This window comes from Hemiscyllium ocellatum, chromosome 1 (assembly GCF_020745735.1).
Source record: "Hemiscyllium ocellatum isolate sHemOce1 chromosome 1, sHemOce1.pat.X.cur, whole genome shotgun sequence".
Classification (NCBI taxonomy): Eukaryota; Metazoa; Chordata; class Chondrichthyes; order Orectolobiformes; family Hemiscylliidae; genus Hemiscyllium; species Hemiscyllium ocellatum.
Window position 1 is genome coordinate 24140004 of NC_083401.1, and position 21932 is coordinate 24161935.

General features: G+C 43.4%; 1 protein-coding gene across 1 annotated transcript in view; it reads left to right on the forward strand.

Moving 5' to 3' along the window:
- suclg1 (succinate-CoA ligase GDP/ADP-forming subunit alph) overlaps positions 1-21932 on the forward strand; it is an 82050-nt gene that overhangs the window by 23649 nt on the left and 36469 nt on the right. Inside the window, exon 2 of the mRNA XM_060828330.1 lies at positions 16640-16746. Coding sequence (XP_060684313.1) covers positions 16640-16746 — 107 coding nt within the window. The remainder of the gene's footprint in view (positions 1-16639; positions 16747-21932) is intronic.

Genomic DNA, 21932 nt, shown 5'->3' on the forward strand with positions numbered 1-21932 from the left:
CCATTTGCAATCCAATCAGCACCATTTCCCATGCAGTATAATTGTTCTCTTTGAGATTTGGTGATGTTGCATCTGTCCTGATGAATGCTAGACACCAAGGTTTTAGCAGCACTCAAGTTCTGTCCTGTCAGCACAGTTTTGAATTAGCTGTTTCACATAGAAGGGTCTGTGAGTGCAAGTAACATCAGCACATTGCTCAAGATTGTTTCTCATTGTTAGAAAGAAAATAGTTTTAACTTTTCGGGACTGGGTGCAGTGATCCCTTCCAGCTCCATGTTTGCTAAAAACATAAGAACTGTGTGCAGGAGTAGGCAGTCAGAGTGCTCCGTCACTCAATAAGATCATGGCTAAACTTTTGTGGACTTTGCTCCACTTGTCCGCATTTTCAACATATCCGTTAATTCCTTTATTTTCAAAAAGGTCTCTACCTTAGCTTTAAAAGGGATTATTGAAGTAGCATCCACACCTTCCCCCGGCAAGGAATTCCACAGATTAACAACCCACCGGGTGAAGAAGTTCCTTCTCAGTTCAGTTCTAAACCTGCTTCCTCTAATCCTGAGGCCACGCCCACTTGGAGAAAGTGAGGACTGCAGATCCTGAAGAAGGGCTTATGCCCGAAATGTCGATTCTCCTGTTCCTTTGATGCTGCCTGACCTGCTGCGCTTTTCCAGCAACACATTTTTAAGCACTCCATTTCTATCTCGGACGACCGACTCAACACGGACGTTGACTATAAACCGACTGATTCCCACAGCTACCTAGATTACACCTCCTCCCACCCTGCCCCCTGTAAAAACGCTATCCCATATTCCCAATTCCTTCGCCTTCGCCGCATCTGCTCCCAGGAGGACCAATTTCAATACCGAAGAACCCAGATGGCTGTCTTCTTCAAAGACCGCAATTTCCCCTCAGACGTGGTTGACAATGCTCTCCACCGCATCTCCTCCACTTCCTGCATCTCCGCCCTTGAACCCCGCCCCTCCAATTGCTGCCAGGACAGAACCCCACTGGTCCTCACCTACCACCCCACTGGTCCTCACCTACCACCCCACAACCTCCAGATACATCGTATCATCCGTCGTCATTTCCGCCACCTCCAAACAGACCCCACCACCACGGATATATTTCCCTCCCCACCCTTATCAGCGTTCTGGAAAGACCACTCCCTCCGCGACTCCCTCGTCAGATCCACAACCCCCACCAACCCAACCTCCACTCCCGGCACCTTCCCCTGCAACTGCAAGAAATGGAAAACTTGCGCCCACACCTCCCCCCTCACTTCCCTCCAAGGCCCCAAGGGATCCTTCCATATCCATCAGAAATTCACCTGCACCTCCACACACATCATTTTATTGCATCCGCTGCACCCGATGTGGCCTCCTATACATTGGGGAGACAGGCCGCCTACTTGCGGAACGTTTCAGAGAACACCTCTGGGACACCCGGACCAACCAACCCAACCACCCCTGTGGCTGAACACTTTAACTCCCCCTCCCACTCCACCAAGGACATGCAGGTCCTTGGCCTTCTCCATCGCCAGACCATGGCAACACGACGCCTGGAGGAAGAGCGCCTCATCTTCCGCCTAGGACCCCTCCAACCACAAGGGATGAACTCAGATTTCTGCAGCTTCCTCATTTCCCCTCCCCCCACCTTTTCTCAGTTCCCAACCCTCAGACTCAGCACTGCCTTTTTGACCTACAATCTTCTTCCTGACCTCTCCGCACCCCGCCCTCTCTCCGGCCTATCACCCTCACCTTAACCTCCTTCCACCTGTTGTATTCCCAACGCCCCTCCCCCAAGTCCCTCCTCCCGAACTTTTATCTTAGCCTGTTTGGCACACCCTCCTCATTCCTGAAGAAGGGCTTATGCCCAAAACGTCGATTCTCCTGTTCCTTTGATGCCGCCTGACCTGCTATGCTTTTCCAGCAACACATTTTGAAGCCATGCCCTCTTGCCCTAGTCTCACCTACCAGTGGAAACATCCTAACTATTTTGATTATATTGATTCCCTTCATAATTTTATGTTTCTATAAGATTCCACCCCCCCCCCCCCCCCCATTCTTTTAAATTCCAATGAATATAATCTCAATTTAATCAGCTTCCCCTCATAAGCCAACCCTCTCAACTCTGGAATAAACCGAGTGAACCTCCTCTGCACCCCCTCCAGTGCCAGTACATCCTTTCTCAAGGAGACCAAAACTGCACACAGTGCTTCAGGTGTGACCTCACCAGCACCTTGCACAGCTGTAACATTGTCTCTTTGCTTTTAAACTCAACCCCTTTAGCAATGAAGGACAAAATTCCATTTATCCTCCTAATTACCTTTTGTACCTGCAGACCAACCTTCTGCGATTCATGCACAAGGTCACCCAGGTCCCTCTGCAGAGCAGCATACTGCAACTTTCTACCATTCAAGTCATAATCTATTTTGCTGTTACACCTTCCAAAATGTATGACTTCACACTTAATAACATTGTATTCCATCTGCCAGACCTTTGCCCATGCACTCAATGTATCACATTATTGTTTTATTCCAAATTTTTAATAAAGGATTTTCCTTTTTCTGCCTTTAGGCACTGATTCTTTCTAGGACATGGTTGACAAGTTTAGACGTTATGTATTTATGTAACACATCAAATGTAACACCACAGCAAGGTGTTGAACCATGAATACTAGGCGTGCTATTCTCTATACGTGGCAGATGGAGTTTAATTTAGATAAATGTGAGTTGCTGCATTTTGGAAAGGTAAATTATGGCAGGACTTCTACACTTAATGGTAAGGTCCTGGGGAGTGTTACTGAACAAAGAGACCTTGGAATGGGTGTTCATAGTTCCTTGAAAGTGGAGTCATTGGTAGACAGGATAGTGAAGAAAGCTAGGAGAAAGTGAGGACTGCAGATGCTGGTGATCAGAGTCGAGAGTGTGGTGCTGGAAAAGCACAACGAGTAAGGCAGCATCTGAGTAGCAGGAGAATCAACGTTTTGGGCATAAGCCTTTCATCAGGAAACTTATGCCTGAAACATTGATTCTCCTGCTCCTCGGATGCTGCCTGACCTGCTGTGTTTTTCCAGCACCATGCTTTCGACGAGTGAAGAAGGCATTTAGTATGCTTGCCTTGAATGGTCTGTGCATTGAGTATAGGAGTTGAGGGGTTATGTTGCAGCTGTACATAACATTAGTTAGATAACTTTTGGAATACTGAGTGCAATTCTGGTCTCCTTGCTAAAGGAAAAATGTTGTGAAACTTGAAAGGGTTCAGAAAAGATTTACAAGAATGTTGCCAAAGTTGGAGGGATTGAGCTATAGGGAGAAGTTGAAGAGACTGGAGCTGTTTTCCCTGGAGCGTCGGAAGGTGAGGGGTGACCCGATAGAAGTTTATAAAATCATGAGGGGAGTGGATTGGCAAGACGCGTTCTTTTCTCTGGGGTAGGAGAATCCAAAACTAGAGAGCCTAGTAGATGAAAGTAGAAAGATCTAAAAGAGGCCTAAGTGGCAACTTTTCCACGCAGAGGGTGGTGCATGTATGGAATGATCTGTTAGAGGCAGTGGTGGAGGATGGTACAATTATAACATTTGAAAGGCATCTGGATGTGTACATGAATAGAAAAAGTTTAGAGGTATATGGGCCAAATGCTGGCAGATGGGACCAGATTAATTTTGGATATCGGGTTGGCATGGACGAGTTGGACCAAAGCATCCTGTTTCTGTGCCGTGCATCTCTATGACTCTATGACACTTGCATGAACCTCTATATAATCTAACATACTTGCTTCTTCCCCCACGTCCACATCCTAGCAGTGAATTTCAAGAAAAAGTGGAATTTGAATTGAATTTTAAAAAATTCTGGAATTAGGAGTCTAATGAATCTAACGATTCTCAGAAAAACCCATTTGGCTCATGAAAGTCCTTTTGAGAAGGAAACTGCCCAGCTTACCTGGTCTCCAAACACAGAGCTCTTAACTACCTTCTGGGTGATCAGAGGTGTGCAATAAATGTTGGCGTGGATGAATTTAAAAAACTGCCCATGTGAACTTGTTCTGTAGCTTTCTTTTGCTTCTATTCTCCTTCCTCTAATGGGTTATCCCAAGCTGCACACAGTGCTATTGATTGTAACTGAAGTCTTGCAAGCCTTCTTCATTACTCTAGTATTCTGTACGTTACATAGATGCAAAACTTCTGTTTGTTGTTTGCCCACTTAGTGAGCTGTACTGTTCTGGGACATTTCCCATCTTGATTTTAATTCCGTGTGCACTTCGCTGGAGCGGTCACAAGTCATTATAGTGCCTCAGCTGTGCCTTGCACAATTCAGGTTAATTCAGCTTTGAGTGGGGATCATGCTTAGCATTTTCCTGGTCTGCTTGAATTAGGTTTGCATGAGGTTGTACATTTACTGAGTCACTGCTGAGCTCTAGTTCACGCAGTACAGAAATTTTGATTTACTGGCCTCTCCAACCAAGAACTATATGTCCTAGTGCTTTAACTAATTATCACTTGGAAATTAATTGTTGACTAACTCATGCATAACCCTCAGCAGACTTGACACTGTATTTGCATCAGGCTTAATTTCACAGTTACTCAAGCTGTGACATTTATGAAACTAGAATTCACACCTTCTCTAGTTGTTGTCCACGAAAACATATGACCTTCAGAACAAGGAGCAGGACTAGGCAATTCAGCCACGTGACCCTGCACCGCCATTCAATTTGATCATAGTTGACCTCATCTCCACTTTCCTGACTGCTCTTCATAACCCTTTAACCTTTGGGTTAGATTAGATTACTTACAATGTGGAAACAGGTCCTTCGGCCCAACAAATCCACACCGACCTGCCAAAGCGCAACCCACCCAGACCTATTCCCCTACATTTACCCCTGCCCCTAACACTACGGGCAATTTAGCATGGCCAATTCACCTAACCTGCACATTTTTGGACTGTGGGAGGAAACCGGAGCACCCGGAGGAAACCCACGCAGACACGGGGAGAATGTGCAAACTCCACACAGTCGCCTGAAGCGGGAATTGAACCCGGGCCTCTGGTGCTGTGAGGCAGCAGTGCTAACCACCGTGCCGTCCACCTGTTACTAATTGAACATCTGTTTACCTCCTCCTTAAATTTATTCAGTGTTCTGGCATCCACTGCAATCTGGAATAGTGAATTCCATGATTCTACGAAATGTTTTTGTTTGTAAGGCCTCCTTTTCATTTAGAAAGTCACTTTACATTACAGGCTGCATAATATTATTGGTAATAGAATATACAGCACAAAAACATGACATCCAGCCTGACCATCCTGGACTGATCCTTCTTCTCACCAGAGGTCTCCTCTCTTTTCATTTTACTTTCAGCATACCTTTCCAGACCTTTTTCCCTGCTATGCTTACCCAGTATCCTTCGTAAGCATCTAAGCTATTTATTCAACACTTACTGTGCTAATAAGTTTCTCTTTGAGTAGATTTCTCCTTACTTAGAGAACATAGAACAATACATTGCAAAACAGGCCCTTCGGCTCTTGATGTTGTGCCGATCTGTGAACTAATCTAAACCCATCCCCCTACGCTATCCCATCATCATCCATGTGTTTATCCAAGGATTGTTTAAATCTCCCTAATGTGGCTGAGTTAATTACATTGGCAGGCAGGGCACTCCACACCCATACCACTTTCTGAGTAAAGAACCTGACTCTGACATCTGTCTTAAATCTACCACCCCTCAATTTGCAGCTATGCCCCCTCGTACAAGCTGACGTTATTATCCTAGGAAAAAGACTCTCGCTGTCCACCCTATCTAATCCTCTGATCATCTTGTATTAATTCCCCTCTTAGCCGCCTTATCTCCAATGAGAACACAGCCAAGTCTCCCAGCCTTTCCCCATAAGACCTTCTCTCCAGACTAGGCAACATCCTGGTAAATCTAATCTGCACCTTTTCCAATGCTTCCACATCCTTTCTGTAATGGGGCGACCAGAACTGTACACAATATTCCAAGTGCGGCCGCACTACCCTTTTGTATAGCTGCAGCATAACATCACGGCTCTAGAGCTCAATCCCTCTACCAATTAAACCTAACACACCATATGCCTTCTGAACAGCCCTATCGACTTGGCTGGCAACTCTCAGGGATCTACTTTACATGGGCACCAAGATTCCTTTACACATCCACACTACCAAGAATCTTTCCATTGACCCAGTGTTCTGCCTTCCTGTTATTCTTCCCAAAGTGAATCGCCTCACATTTAGCTGCATTGAACTCCATTTGCCACCTCTCAGCCCAATTCTGCAGTTTATCCAAGTTTCCCTGCAACCTGCAACATTCTTCCACACTGTCCACTACCCCACTGACTCTAGTGTCATCTGCAAATTTACGAACGCATCCACCTGTGCCTGCGTCCAAGAGATTAAAAAGAAATGACAAACCGCAGTGGTCCCAGATTCTTGTGGCACACCACTAGTAACCAGACTCCAGGCTGAATATTTTCCATCAACCACCACTCGTTGTCTTCTTTCAGAAAGCAGTTTCTAATCCAAACTGCTAAACCACCCTCATGCCTCTGCATTTTCTCAACAGCCTACCATGCGAACCTTATCAAAGACTTTACTGGAGTCCATATATACCACGTCAACTGCCCTACCCTCATCTACATGCTTGGTCACCTTCTCAAAAAACTCATTGAGGTTTGTGAGACACGACCTGCCCTTGATGAAACCATGTTGACTATCTGCAAACAAATTGTTTCTTGCTAGATAAGTATAAATTCTGTCTCTTATAATCCTTTCTAAAACTTTTCCTACAAGAGACATAAGGCTCTATAATTATCTGGGTCATGTCTACTGATCTTCGTGAACAAGGGCACAACATTTGCAATCCTCCAGTCCTCTGGTACTAAACCTGTAGACAATGACGATTCAAAGATCAAGGCCAAAAGCTCCGACATCTCCTCTCTAGTTTCCCAGAGTATCCTCGGATAAATCCTATCTGGCCCAGGGAAGGGGAACTTACAGGAGTGGTATTCCCATGTACTTGCTGTCCTTGTTGTTATAGATGGAAGCGATCATGAGGGAGTGCTGTCGAAGGATCTTTGGTGAATTTCTGTGGTGCATCTTGTAGATAGAACACACATAGTAGTAATCTAATCCGGATTACTAATCCATAGATCCAGGGGATTACTCTGGGGATGTGGATTTGAATTCCATCATGGCAAATGATGAAATTTGAACTCAATAAAATCTGGAATTAAAAATTAGTATAACAAAGCATAACCATTAAACCATTGTTGATGGTCCTAGACAATCATTTAGTTCTCTCATGTCCTTTAGGGAAGGAAAAATCTGCCATCCTCACCCGGTCTGACTTGTAGCAATTAAATTGGCTATTAACTACCCTCTGAAATGGCCCAGCAAGCCATTCAGTGTTACTGCAGTGGTTCAAGGCAGCAGCAAGTCGGGGTGAGCGATCAAAGCAGGCCACGTCATTGATGTCTATATTCCATGAATGAAATTAAAATCGAATCCTGCTTGGACGAAATAAAAAGCATTTTCCATCTGTTTAAATTACTTGTTGGCACCCATTGAAAGATGTGGAGACATTGTGTTGAGAGTGGTGGGCTCAGATAATGGGCAGCATTTGGAGGCTTGTCATTGAGCCACACAGAGGACTCAACGAAGCAATAGTTTAGAACAGTCGAGAGTAGATTATAGAGAAGCTAGCTGCTGGAGCTTCTTATGAAATAATTTATTTAGACTTTTATAGCCTTTGTTAATGTTCTGCATGCCAAACGTCCAATTCAGAAGGATGCCATGGCAATCTATGATCAAACCTTACAATGGGTAAAAGTGATTTAAAGATAGATTTAAAGAAGTGCAAAACATGAACAAACCTGTATGCTGAACCTAATAACAGTGGGCTTGTCAGTTAATAATTTGCAAAGGATTTCCTGCAGCTGAGAAGATAGGTGGAATCTAATTTTGACAAATGCAAAATACATTTGATTAGGAACAATGTACATAACTTCTATAAGTAAACAGGAGATTGGGTAGGGCTAATCAGGTGAAATCTTAGGAAAGAAAGGGTTGATGAACATTAGGCATCCAGACAAAATAACAAAACTGATTGAACACAGGTTTGTTGAGATATTTTCGTCCATTGATCAGACGTTACCTGGAGTGCTGTGATCACACTTGGTTCCTGCTGAAGGAAGAATGTGCAGAGAAGAGCAACAGAAAGGACTCCAAGATGATGAACTCTGAGGAAGGCCTGTCGAGACTGTGTGCACAGCTGAAGAAGAGGTCACTAGGGATTAATGCTATTGTGTCAAGGCAGTAGAACCAAAATCTTAACATTTAAACAAAGTTAACTTTAAGAAACCTTTTCTTTTCCTCCAGAAAGTAATATGTTTAGTGTAATGCATCACAGGCTGACTGATGGACATTAATGATCACCTGTCAAGGTTGTAAACAGAGTTAATTGTCAAAGATTATCAATAAATTTCAATGTGACGGTTTTTCAACTTTGACTACTTTTTGATTTGTGGTTTTTGAAAGCATTAATGTTGTCGATTTTAAATCACCACATTATAAATGTCTAATTCTTCTCAATGGTTGGAAAGAAGTGTGAAAAATAGCCTTGATTTAAAACTTTTGATCATTATTTACAATCTTTCATTTCTTTGCCTCTCCTTATTTCTGCTATCTCTTTCAGATTTACAACCCCCAGTGATCTTTGCTTAGCTCTAATTCTGGCGGCTTGTGCATCACTCCAGTGTTGGTTAAATGCCCCCAACCATCACACCCTGAACCCCTCTACCTCTTTTTTTAAAGCACTCCTTGAAACCTCTTTGAACAAGCTTTTAGCAAGTTGTCCTAATATCTCCTTACTCAGTGTGCATCATTTAAACATAAGAAACAGGAGCAGGACTACATTCTATGACTTCTTCCATCTACTCCTTCATACAATAAGATCACATCTGAACTTTGAACTTTACTTTTCTTGCCTGATAACCATAGTGCTCCAAAATCTGTTAATCTTTTTCTTGCATATCATAAACCAATAATTATCCACAGGTGAGTTGCAAAGGTCCCCAGATGGAAAAAAAAAGTTCTGTCCTCAACCTCAATGGCCTATCTCTTATCCTGAGACTTACTCTGAATTTTAAATTCTCCAGCTGGGCAACTGCCAGCAAGCGTCTAGTTTGTCACATTTTGTTTGACGTTCCTGTGAAGTATTTTCAAATGTTTTCTGACCTGTTTTGGTGCTATATAAATGAAAATTGTTTGTTTAAAAGCTAGCAAGTGCTTTCTGTCCCCAAGTGTGTTTAAACAAATTTGTATGCCGTCAACATTTTTCATGCAAGTTCTGTAAAGATACAAGTATCGAAGCAGAACCAGTTTGGGTGACCTAACACAATTCAGCACCCTTTGCATCCTGAATGTTACTTTGGTTGAAGTATTCCTCTTGTGGTGGTAGAGAAGATGTGTATGTTTCCCCATGGCGGATTTTTTAAAAAATTAACATCTACATTGCGAAATAAAATTTCACAGCTAATTTCAATGGTGTGTTAATATTTAAGTTTCTTTTCAGAATTCTGCCTTATCAAAATGGGCAATGTGATGTAGTGAGGGCTGCAGATGCTGTTGATCACAGTCGAGGGTGTGGTGCTGGGAAAGCACAGCAAGTCAGGCAGCATCTGAGAAGCAGGAGAATCAATGTTTCAGGAATCCTGATGAAGGGTTTCATCACCGGTGTTTTACACAATTCCAGCACAACCTCCCTACTCTTGTATTCTATGCCTCAGCTTTCTTCTGAACTACTTGCCTTGCCAGCTTCAGAGAGCTGTGGATATGTCCATCAATGACCTTCTCATTTATTCTAACTTCCAGGATCCTGTATTCACAGTATGATCGTTTGTTTTGTTGGTTCCCCCCATGCACATTGCCTCATACTTCTCCAGGTTGTTATTTTTTGCACTCTTGAAATGTGGGTGTCACCAGAAAGAGATGCAAACAGTTCATAGTGAGCTTTTGGCAGGTTAAGTAAGTTGGCAAAAAGTTGGAAAATGGAGTGTACTATGGGGAAAAAGCGAAGTTGTTCATTTTGTTAGGAAAACAAAAGAACAGTATTATCGAAATGGAGAAAAACTGCAAAATGAACTTGAAGGCACTTGTCCCTGAAACACAGAAAGCTAGCACACAGGTATTGCAGTCAACAGGAAGGTCATTGAATGTTGGCCCTTATTTTGAGAGGATTGGAGTATAACAGTAAGGAAGTCCTACTGTAACTGTTCAAGGTGCTGGTGAGACTACATCTGGAGTGCTGTGAGCAGTTTTGGTCTCCTTATTTAAAGAAAGATGTTTCCTTGAATGCAGTTCAGAGACAGTTTACTTATCTCCTGAACAAAGGCTAACCAGATTGGGACTCTACTCACTGGAGTTTAGGTAAAGGTGAGACCATCTCAATGAAGCGCACAGGATTTTTAAGGGGCTTGACAGTATAAATGTTGAGAAGATATTTCCCCACATTGGGGAGTCCAAAACAGAAAGCATTGTCTCAGTAAAAAGGGTGCCAGTTTAAGACTGAGATGGGGAGGAATTTCTTCTCTCAGATGGTTGACAATCTTTGAAACTCCTTACCATGGAGAGCTGATCAGTAGGGTAATCGAGGATTATAGGAAAATGGTAGGAAAGTGGGTGTGAGAAATGTTTGATCTGCCACAATCCTGTTGAATAGAGGAGCAGCCTCAAGGGGGTCAAAAGGCCTGACCTTGTTCCTATGTCTTATGGTTATGTGGATGGGGAAGAATTTAATGCATGCCCCTAGTTGCCCTTAAGAACGTGGTGAGCTACTGCCTTGAAACATTGCAGTCCGTTTGCTGTAGGTATGTCCATAATGCCACTGGGGAGAGAATTCCAGGATGCTGATTCAAAACAGTGAAGGAACGGCAATATATTTTCAGGTTAGATTGGAGGGTAGCTTGCAGCTGGAAATATTCACGTGTATCTGCTGCCTTTGTCCTTCGAGGTGGAAGTGGTCATGGATTTGGAAGATCGTGTCATAGGATCTTTGAATTTCTGCAGTGTATCACACTGCTGTTACTGAGCAATGATGGAGGAATGATTGGCACCAAGACTAAAAAATTCAATCAAGCAAGCTTCTTTAACCTGGAATGGTGTCAAGCTTCTTGAGTATTGTTGGAGCTGCATCCATCCAGGCAAGTGGGGAGTATTCCATCGCAACAGTGATGCATGTCTTGTACACTGGTGAACAGGCTTTGGGGAAGTGAGTTACTTGTGTTGGTTAGATTCAATCTTATTGAAGATGGTCATTGGCGGGCATTTGTGTGATGCGATTGTTACTTGCCACTTTTCAGCCAAAGCTTGGATATTACCCAGGTCTTGTTGCATTTGGACATTGACTGCTTTAACGTCAAAGGGGTCATGAATGGTGCAATCGTCAGTGAACAGCCCCACTTCTGGCTTTGATTGAGGGATGGTAATTCATGAAGCAGCTGCAGATAGTTGGGCTGAGGACACTCCCCTGAGGAACTCCTGTAGAGATGTCCTGGAACTGAGATGACTGACCTCCAATCTTCCTATGGATTTGAATTGTCTGAATATTGACATTTGTGATGTTAGGGACCTCTGGAGAAAGCTGAGGTGGATCATCCACTCGGCACTTCTGGCTGAAGATTGCTGCAAATGCTTAAACCTTTTTGCACTTGATATGCTGGGCACCCCTATCAATGAGGATGGGAATATTTGTGGAACCTCCTCTTCCAGTGAGTTGTTTAATGTTTGTCACCATTCACAACTGGATGTGGTAGGACTTAGCTCTGTCTGTCATTTTTCTCCTTGTGCTGTTTGGCATGCAAGTAGTCCTGTTGGGAGCTTGACACCTTCTGTTTAATTATGGCTGATGTTGCTCCTCCTGGGGTCTTCATTAAACATTGGGTTGATCCCCTGATTTGATGATGATGGTAGGTTGAGGGATATACCAGGTTATGAGGCTGCAGATTGTGTTGTTGTATGATCCTGCTGCTGCTAATGGCCTGTGGCATCTCCTGGTGTTATGTTGGATCTATATGAAGTCTGGCACTTTTATTATGGTGATAATGCCAGGCAGTATGATGGAAGATTGTTTCATTGCAAAAGTGTGACTTTGTCTCCGCAAGGGCCATGCAGTGGTCACTCTCTTTTATTTGGCTGCAGAGCAGACTCGATGGGTCAAATGGCCTAATTTTATTCCTGACAGCATGGTCTTCATGATACTGTCATGGATAGATCCACCCGCTGCAGGCAGATTGATGAGGATGAGGTCAAGTGTGGCATTCTCTTATTAATTCCTTAGCTGCTAGACTAGTAGATAGCAATGACCTTTAGGGTCTGACCAGCTCAATCAGCAGTATTGCTTTTGCTGAACCACTCTGGGTGGTGGACATTGAATTTCCCCCACCCAGAGTACATTGTCTCCTTGCCACTCTTGGTGCTTCCTTCATGTGATTAACATCAGCTGCGAGAGGACCGTACATGGTAATTAGGAGGTTTCTTTTCCTGTGTTTGACCTGATGCTTCATGATGTCCGAAGTCAATGTTGAGGACTCCCAGGGCAACTCCCGTATGACTATGTCTGGCTGTTGCTTGACTGGTATGTGATTAGATTAGTAAAAAATGAGGTCTGCAGATGCTGGAGATCACAGCTGCAAATGTGTTGCTGGTCAAAGCACAGCAGGTTAGGCAGCATCTCAGGAATAGAGAATTCGACGTTTCGAGCATAAGCCCTTCATCAGGAATAAGAGAGAGAGAGCCAAGCCGGCTGAGATAAAAGGTAGGGAGGAGGGACTAGGGGGAGGGGCGATGGAGGTGGGATAGGTGGAAGGAGGTCAAGGTGAGGGTGATAGGCCGGAGTGGGGTGGGGGCGGAGAGGTCAGGAAGAGGATTGCAGGTTAGGAGGGCGGTGCTGAGTTGAGGGAACCGACTGAGACAAGGTGGGGGGAGGGGAAATGAGGAAGCTGGAGAAATCTGAATTCATACCTTGTGGTTGGAGGGTTCCCAGGCGGAAGATGAGGCGCTCCTCCTCCAGCCGTCGTGTAGTTGTGTTCTGCCGGTGGAGGAGTCCAAGGACCTGCATGTCCTCGGTGGAGTGGGAGGGGGAGTTAAAGTGTTGAGCCACGGGGTGATTGGGTTGGTTGGTTCGGGCGGCCCAGAGGTGTTCTCTGAAGCGTTCCGCAAGTAAGCGGCCTGTCTCACCAATATAGAGGAGGCCACATCGGGTGCAGCGGATGCAATAGATGATGTGTGTGGAGGTACAGGTGAACTTGTGGCGGATATGGAAGGATCCCTTGGGGCCTTGGAGGGAAGTGAGTGTGGAGGTGTGGGCGCAAGTTTTACATTTCCTGCGGTTGCAGGGGAAGGTGCCGGGGGTGGAGGTTGGGTTGGTGGGGGGTGTGGATCTGACAAGGGAGTGCCGGGGGTGGAGGTTGGGTTGGTGGGGGGTGTGGATCTGACAAGGGAGTTGGGGGGTGTGGATCTGACAAGGGAGTTGGGGGGTGTGGATCTGACAAGGGAGTGGGGGGTGTGGATCTGACAAGGGAGTTTCCCCTCCCCCCACCTTGTCTCAGTCGGTTCCCTCAACTCAGCACCGCCCTCCTAACCTGCAATCCTCTTCCTGACCTCTCCGCCCCCACCCCACTCCGGCCTATCACCCTCACCTTGACCTCCTTCCACCTATCACATCTCCATCGCCCCTCCCCCTAGTCCCTCCTCCCTACCTTTTATCTCAGCCGGCTTGGCTCTCTCTCTCTTATTCCTGATGAAGGGCTTATGCTCGAAACGTCGAATTCTCTATTCCTGAGATGCTGCCTAACCTGCTGTGCTTTGACCAGCAACACATTTGCAGATGTGATTAGATTAGATTAGATCACTTACAGTGTGGAAACAGGCCCTTCGGCCCAACAAGTCCACACCGACCCGCCGAAGCGCAACCCACCTATACCCCTTACCTAACACTACGGGCAATTTAGCATGGCCAATTCACCTGACCCGCACATCTTTGGACTGTGGGAGGAAACCGGAGCACCCAGAGGAAACCCACGCAGGCACGGGGAGAACGTGCAAACTCCACACAGTCAGTCGCCTGAGTCGGGAATTGAACCCGGGTCTCAGGCGCTGTGAGGCAGCAGTGCTAACCACTGTGCCACCGTGCCGCCCACGATACAGCTGTGATACAGCTCTCCCAATTTTGCAGTAGCCCTCAGATGTTAGTAAGGAGGACGTTGTCAGATTGACAGGAATGTCTTTGCCGTTGTTTTAGGTGCCCAGATCGATGTTACGTGGTTCATCCACTTTCGTTCCTTTTTGTTTGAGACTTTCTAGGTTGAATCCCATTTGTCACTGCTCTGCCCACTAACCAGTCTGTTGATGTCTTTCTATAGTTTATTGTTATCTTACTCACTCTTTACCGTTCTACTAAATTTCATGTCATCTGAAAGCTTCTTGATCATATCCCCTGCATTTAAGTCCAAATGTTGCTAATGACCATGTAGACCACACAAAATGCATTGTCCTCATCAACAGCCGTGGTTATCTCCTCAAAACCATTTGATCAAATGTGTTAAACACGGCCTTTCATTACAAATCCGTGCTGCCTAATTTGACACTAACTGCTTTGTTTCTATTAATTATTTATTGTAAGTTTGAGTTTTCATTTTTGGTTATGGGTTTTCTGTGTTGCTGAAATTAATTAAGTTGTAAGTAATTCTGTAGCCATGGTGATTTAAAAAAAAATATTTTAAGGTCTGTGGTTAGGGTGTATGGGGTTTTGTGCACCACAAATTAGTTTATAATATATTGTTTTATGACCCAGCCTCAAGAGTAGACACTTTTGGAACTTATTTTTTTTTCAACTTAAGGGAATACATTTCCTTTTTGTTTTACTTTGAGTTTGGAGCAATCCTTTGAAATTTGTGGAAGACCATAGCTGTGTAGGTCAGTGCTTCTGTGAAGAGAAGGATAAATAGTGAACTAGGTTACCTCTGAGTAAGAAGTTCAAGTTAATCTTGGACCAGAATTGTTGGGATAAAATCCTGCAGAAGTTACTTCCAGTTGCGTTAATATAAAATCAATAGCACCAGGAGAAGGCACCATCTTAACATCGAAGTCATAAGTGACGTAAGCCTACTCTGGAATGAATGCTACAAATCACACTTTTACATAATGTACCTGGAGTGTGTTTTGTGGGCTATATTGAAAGTAAGATCTTTTCTATTTATGGAGTGGTGTTTTGGGGTGAATGTGATTTATATTTTTAAATGTGTGCTTAAAAAACTTTGAATTTGTGTTACAAGCAAATGGTTTGGTTTATTTTGTTTTATCTTTCTTACCTCTGTGGACCTTCCTCTTTCCCTGTTACTCACTTAACACTTAGAATATTTAAAACAAAACCCTTTCAGTTTCCCTTTATTCTACTTGCCAATGTTTGTAAGGTACTCTCTCACTTTCCTAATTTCCTTTTTTAAGTTTCTGTATGTTTTTTAGACCCTCTGGGGATTCTGCCATATTGAGCACTTGGTATCTGCCATTGTTGCTATTTCTTTCTTAACCCTAAACCTTCTGTCCCATGACATCCAGGATGCTCCATTCTTGATCCCAGCTTTTATCTGTCTGGAAATGTATTTCCCTGTCCATTTGCTGTGTCCTCCTTGAATGCGTCCTGCTGCCCTGACCCATTTTTATCTGTAAGTAGTTGCTGTCTGTCTACTTGGGCCAAATCTTAGGCTAAATTTATCAAGCTAAGATGCGTTTGTTCCTGGCCCATCCTTATCCTTTTCCATAAATATCCTAGATATAACTGAATTGTGGTCACTATGTCAAAAATGCTTCTCTACTAATCCACCTTCTACCAGATTGAGCTCATTTCCAAGTATTAAATCTAAAGCTGTCCCTCCCTGGTTGGGGTCTATCCATCTATGTACAAGCTTAAAAAAAAGTAAATTTCTGGATGCAGTTTAAGATGCAGTTCCCTCCATCACCATTCATGTTTGGATAGTTAAAATCTGCTACCATTATTGCTTTATTTTAAGTGGAAAGTTTGGGCAGGTTCAGCAGAAATGAGGAGAATCTGTCTCTCTCAGGATCATTTAGTCCTGGGAATTCTCTGCCCCAGAGAGCAACAGAGGCTGACCTTGAATATATTTGAGGTTGAGTTAGAGCTATTTAATCAGCAGGGGAGTTAAGAATGATGGAAGGGTGGACAAGAACATCAGGATCATGGTGGAATTAGTGAGGGAAAATATGTTTCTACAAAGCTGAGGCCACAATTGGATCATTTGTGATCTTCTCGATCCTTCCTGGCGATTCATTGGGTCATATGGTCTACACCTCCTCATTCTTGTGTGCTTATGGATTGGACTGATTTTGATCTCCCGATGGTGATCTTGGTGGGACTTGCAAAATCAGAGAGGAATTTCCTAAAATTATTTTCCGTAATTGGCCTGTTTTTACAATCTAGTTGATCACCAAAGCATCGCTACTGTGCTTGTCTGTAATTGTCTGTGTGTGAATTAGACCTTTGGTATCCTGAGTCAGTACTGCATGTTATATACCTCAGCACAATAGTGGACTTGTGTTGCTAACATTGGCCTTTTGTTAGTTGCAGCAAAACGGAGTGGAGTGAGACACTGCTACAGCGGCTCAAGGCAAAACCTCTACATAGACAAAACAACAAAGGTCATTTGCCAGGGTTTTACTGGGAAGCAGGTGCGTCTTGTTTGCATTCCGTCTGTCTAACATTTATATTTAACCTGCTGGTATTTTATTTCTCATATTTACTTTTGATATTTGGCATCTTTTGACCATCAGCCGTGAGTGTTGATGTGTTGACAATAGAGAGCTGCTTTTGGTGCTGTGCATTTCAATTCTTTTTGATATAAAGTCTAACTTGTCTTCAGAAAACTTCATGCAAAAGGAAGAACTTTTAATGATGATGTCTTTTCTGCCTTCAGGATTTCCAAAGCACTTTTCCACCATTTGAGTTTTCACTCAAATCATAAGTTCCTGGAAAAGCTCAGCAGGTCTGCAAGCATCTGGAAAAATAAATCAAAGTTAATGTTTTGAGGACTGATGACCCTTCCTCAGAACTGATGGCAGTTAGGAAAACCATTTTCCTAGCTACCATCAGTTCTAAGGAAGGGTCACCGGACCCGAAATGTTAACTTGGATTGTCCTTTGCAAGTTCTGCTAGACACGTGCTGAACTTTTCCAGCAGCTTCTGTTTTTGTTTCCGATTTATAACATCCATGGTAAATTCTTATCAATTTTTACTTTGCATTTATATAGTGCCTTTCATGACATCAGGATGTTCCAAAGCAATTTGGAACTCAAACATAGTCACCATTATAATGTAGGAAAGGTTAACTTCCACCAACAACAGTGTGGCCATGACCCAGATAATCTGTTTCTTGATGTTCAGAACAGGATGAAGGTGGATTAGGACATCAAAGAAATCATGTCTGCTTTTCTTCAAAATCGTTTGCGTCTACTAGAGAGAGAGAGAGCGCAGATGTGTCCTAGTTTAAAGTCTCATTGGAAAGATGCTATTATTGCTCTAGATTGTAAATCTAGATATCTTATGTTAAGATCCTGGACTAAGACCTGAATTCACTGACTCTGGCAAGAATGCAGTCAAGAAGGCCACAGCTACAGCTGTAATGTCAGAAACTTTGATTTGCACAAGGCAGGGTTCCACAAATATCCATAAGAAAAAGACTAAGCAATCTGTTCTTGAGATGTTGTTTGAGGGTTAAATATTGGTGAAGACCCTGGAGAGAACTTCCATACTCTTCAGCAACTAGTGCCATGTAATGCTTTATGCCCACCTGAAAGGTCAGATTGCTTCCAGATTAACAACTCGTCTGAGTGATGATAGTTATATTGGCAATTTTTGTCAGTAGTTATTATAGAGGGATTTCAAAGAGGAGCTTTAAGTTCTGTGTCTAGCAGTTTCTAACAGATTCTGGTTCTGTTCGCCGAGCTGGAAGTTTTTGCTGCAAACGTTTCGTTCCCTGGCTAGGGAACATCATCAGTGCTATTGGAGCCTCCTGTGAAGCGCTGCTTTGATGTTTCTTCCGGTATTTATAGTGGTTTGTTCTTGCCGCTTCCGGGTGTCAGTTTTAGCTGTAGTAGTTTGTATGTGGGGTCCAGGTCGATGTGTCTGTTGATGGATGTTCTTGCCGCTTCCGGGTGTCAGTTTCAGCTGTAGTGGTTTGTATATGGGGTCCAGGTCCATGTGTCTGTTAATGGAGTTTGTGGATGAATGCCATGCCTCTAGGAATTCCCTGGCTGTTCTCTGTCTGGCTTGTCCTATGATGGTAGTGTTTTCCCAGTCAAATTCATGTTCCTGGTTGTCTGAGTGCATGGCCACTAGGGATAGCTGGTCGTGTCGTTTTGTGGCTAGCTGATGTTCATGGATGCGGATTGTTAGCTGTCTTCCAGTTTGTCCTATATAGTGTTTTGTGCAGTCCTTGCATGGTATTTTGTTTACAAAATACCATGCAAGGACTGCACAAAACACTATATAGGACAAACTGGAAGACAGCTAACAATCCGCATCCATGAACATCAGCTAGCCACAAAACGACACGACCAGCTATCCCTAGTAGCCATGCACTCAGGCAACCAGGAACATGAATTTGACTGGGAAAACACTACCATCATAGGACAAGCCAGACAGAGAACAGCCAGGGAATTCCTAGAGGCATGGCATTCATCCACAAACTCCATTAACAGACACATGGACCTGGACCCCATATACAAACCACTACAGCTGAAACTGACACCCGGAAGCGGCAAGAACATCCATCAACAGACACATCGACCTGGACCCCACATACAAACTACTACAGCTAAAACTGACACCCGGAAGCGGCAAGAACAAACCACTATAAATACCGGAAGAAACATCAAAGCAGCCCTTCACAGGAGGCTCCAATAGCACTGATGATGTTCCCTAGCCAGGGAACGAAACGTTTGCAGCAAAAACTTCCAGCTTGGCGAACAGAACCACAACAACGGACACCCGAGTTACAAATCTTCAACCAGACTTCTAACAGATTCTACTAGAAATTGTGCCGACCTCATATAATTCTTAAACATTCCATGTTACAGTAATTATATGGGATATTGATGTCATTGTTAGCTATATTCCCCCAAATCTACACATCCCAATCCTGTAAATACATGATCAATGATGGATATCTCTGTGTATAGTCCTAGCCTCTCCCATGATCTCATGACGTTTAGCAGACACTTCCATTACCTGTCTGATCTTACAATGCAACTCATCCAATCATGTTCCAATGCTGACAGGTGTGTACTCCTTCCCAGACATTTGCCAGCTGTGTCACGTTAATTGTTAATAAACTAGACACTTGCTTATCACCTAAGGGCTTTTTGCCTTCTGTTAGACAATTTATATACTTATTACAAGAGATACAAAAGGATGCTAATTTCTGCCAATATAAAGTGACATAATTACACGTAATGTTATAATTCTTTGACAAAGCTGACAAGTTGGGCAGCAGTTGCGCTCTCTTTCTCTCAAAGTTAAAAATCACACAATACCAGGTTATCGTCCAACAGGTTTAATTGGGAGTACACATGCTTTAGGAGCACCGCTCCTTCATAATGTGGTAGTGGAGGACACAATTGTAAGGCACAGAATTTATAGCAAAGGTTTATAGTGTGATGTAACTGAAATTATACATTGAAAAATACCTTGATTGTCTGTTGAGTCTTTTATCTGTTCGAATACCAATGTTAGTTTCACTTCCTTCATGTGTAAATTCACAAAACGTTTTTTTAAAAAAATGCATTCTCAGGTTAACTGTAACAATTGGTGTTAGCTGGACAATATTTTGAAGGTGTTAGTCCCCTGTGATCTCTGTCAGTGCCATGATGTGTAGATTGATTCTAATCTAAAACGTGAGATAACAGTTTTACATTAATTCATGCAGTTTTTGAGCAAAGTACAATGTAACTTTGCAAGTACAAATTCACCCCACATATGTATATGTATGGGTGTGGGTGTGGGTGTGTGTCAGTCTGTCTGGGTTAGGGGGTTGTGAGTGTGAGTCTGAGAGAGAGAGAGTGTATATGTGTGTGTATGTGAGTGTACAGTGTCTTAAGTCTCACAGGGGATGTGTGTGGAAGTGTGTGTGTGTCTGGGGTGAGGGGTTGTGAGTGTCTGAGAGTCTCTCTCTCTCTCTCTCTCTCTCTCTCTCTCTCTCTCTCTCTCTCTCTCTCTCTCTCAATAGTCTCTTTGTCTTGCAGCTTCAACTTCTGTTATTTGCATTCTCTAACTTGATTTTAAAAAGAAGTTTGATACTTGGATGAACCTGACTGCCTCTATTTTAAATATTTTTCATACCATTTGGGTGGCATGGTGGCACAGTGGTTAGCACTGCTGCCTCACAGCGCCAGAGACCTGGGTTCAATTCCTGACTCGGGTGACTGACTGTGTGGAGTTTGCACATTCTCCCCGTGTCTGTGTGGGTTTCCTTCGGGTGCTCCGGTTTCCTCCCTCAGTCCAAAGATGTGCAGGTGAGGCGAATTGGCCATGCTAAATTACCCATAGTGTAGGTGAAGGGATAAATGTAGGGGAATGGGTGGGTTGCGCTTTGGCAGGTCGGTGTGGACCTGTTGGGCCAAAGGGCCTGTTTCCACACTGCAAGTCTAATCTAATCTAATCTAATTTCTTTTTACTTAATAAGACAGCATCTATTTGAATTCCATTGATAAGGGGGACATTCAGTCACTTTCACAGCTTTACCAAGTTGTTTAAAGAAACTTATTTGGATTCTCAAGGTACAACAGGACATGACCTCGACCTCACCCTCACCCATATCTTATAATTGATCTCTGTCATTCTACCGTTGATCTTCGGCTCCAAGGATCTACTCAAATTGTCTACATTTGTACTTAGGCTGTTTGCTAAGCCGTGATGCTGCATTTGTTTATCTTCTGGATGTCACACTGACCGTGTTTCACAACCTCCTTACACCGTCTACCATTCTAACTGTCTGTTGGTGCTCTCTTCAAGGTTATCTGTTTACACCATTTATCGCTTACCTTTCGTGCGAATGAAGTGGGCCTCTCTTTGCTGTCTAAGGTTGACTGCTCATAGGAATTTAGCTAAATCTCTTCAAGTTAGTTTGTAGGTTGCATTTTAATTCACAATTAAGTAAACAGTTCAGAATAGTGTGGGATCAGACTTTTCCTTCTATATTTTACTAAATAACAAAGTTGGGACTGTGGTTATTGCCAGTTGTTTCTTATCTAGGTTTTTTTAAGGATGCTGTTTAGCAGAATACTTACGTGCTTAGAGCTGCCTGTCTACAGAAATCTAATTGAATTCCTCTGTCTTTTCTCACCAGGACCCTATTATGATTCCCATGGGATCTTTCTTTATCTTATCTGGTGACTATATGGAGACCACAAGCCAGGCTGTTTAAGTCTGCTATGTGCAGCTGCCAATCCCTTTTTGACCATCTTGTGTCAGCTACAAAACTCCGGGTGGCCATTTTAGTCAACTTTAGTAATAGGCAGCTGCAACAGTAATAATAGAAGTAATAACAGCAATGTAACACAACAGTCCTAAGCTTGAAACAAAAACAGAAATTGCTGGAGTAACTCAGAACATTCGGCATCATTTGTGGAGAGAAAACTAGTTCACAAGAAGTGTTCCTAAACCCAACATATTAACTCTGCTCTCTCTTCACAGGTGGGGCCAGACCTGCTGCATTTTCCAGCAATTTCTGTTTTTGTTTCTGATTTCCAGCATCTGCAGTTCTTTAGTTATATTATAGTTAGTCCTGAGCTTGACTTGTGAACAAGTTACACAATAAAGACTTGAAACAGTCATTGTTTTGTGAAGGATAAATCCTAGC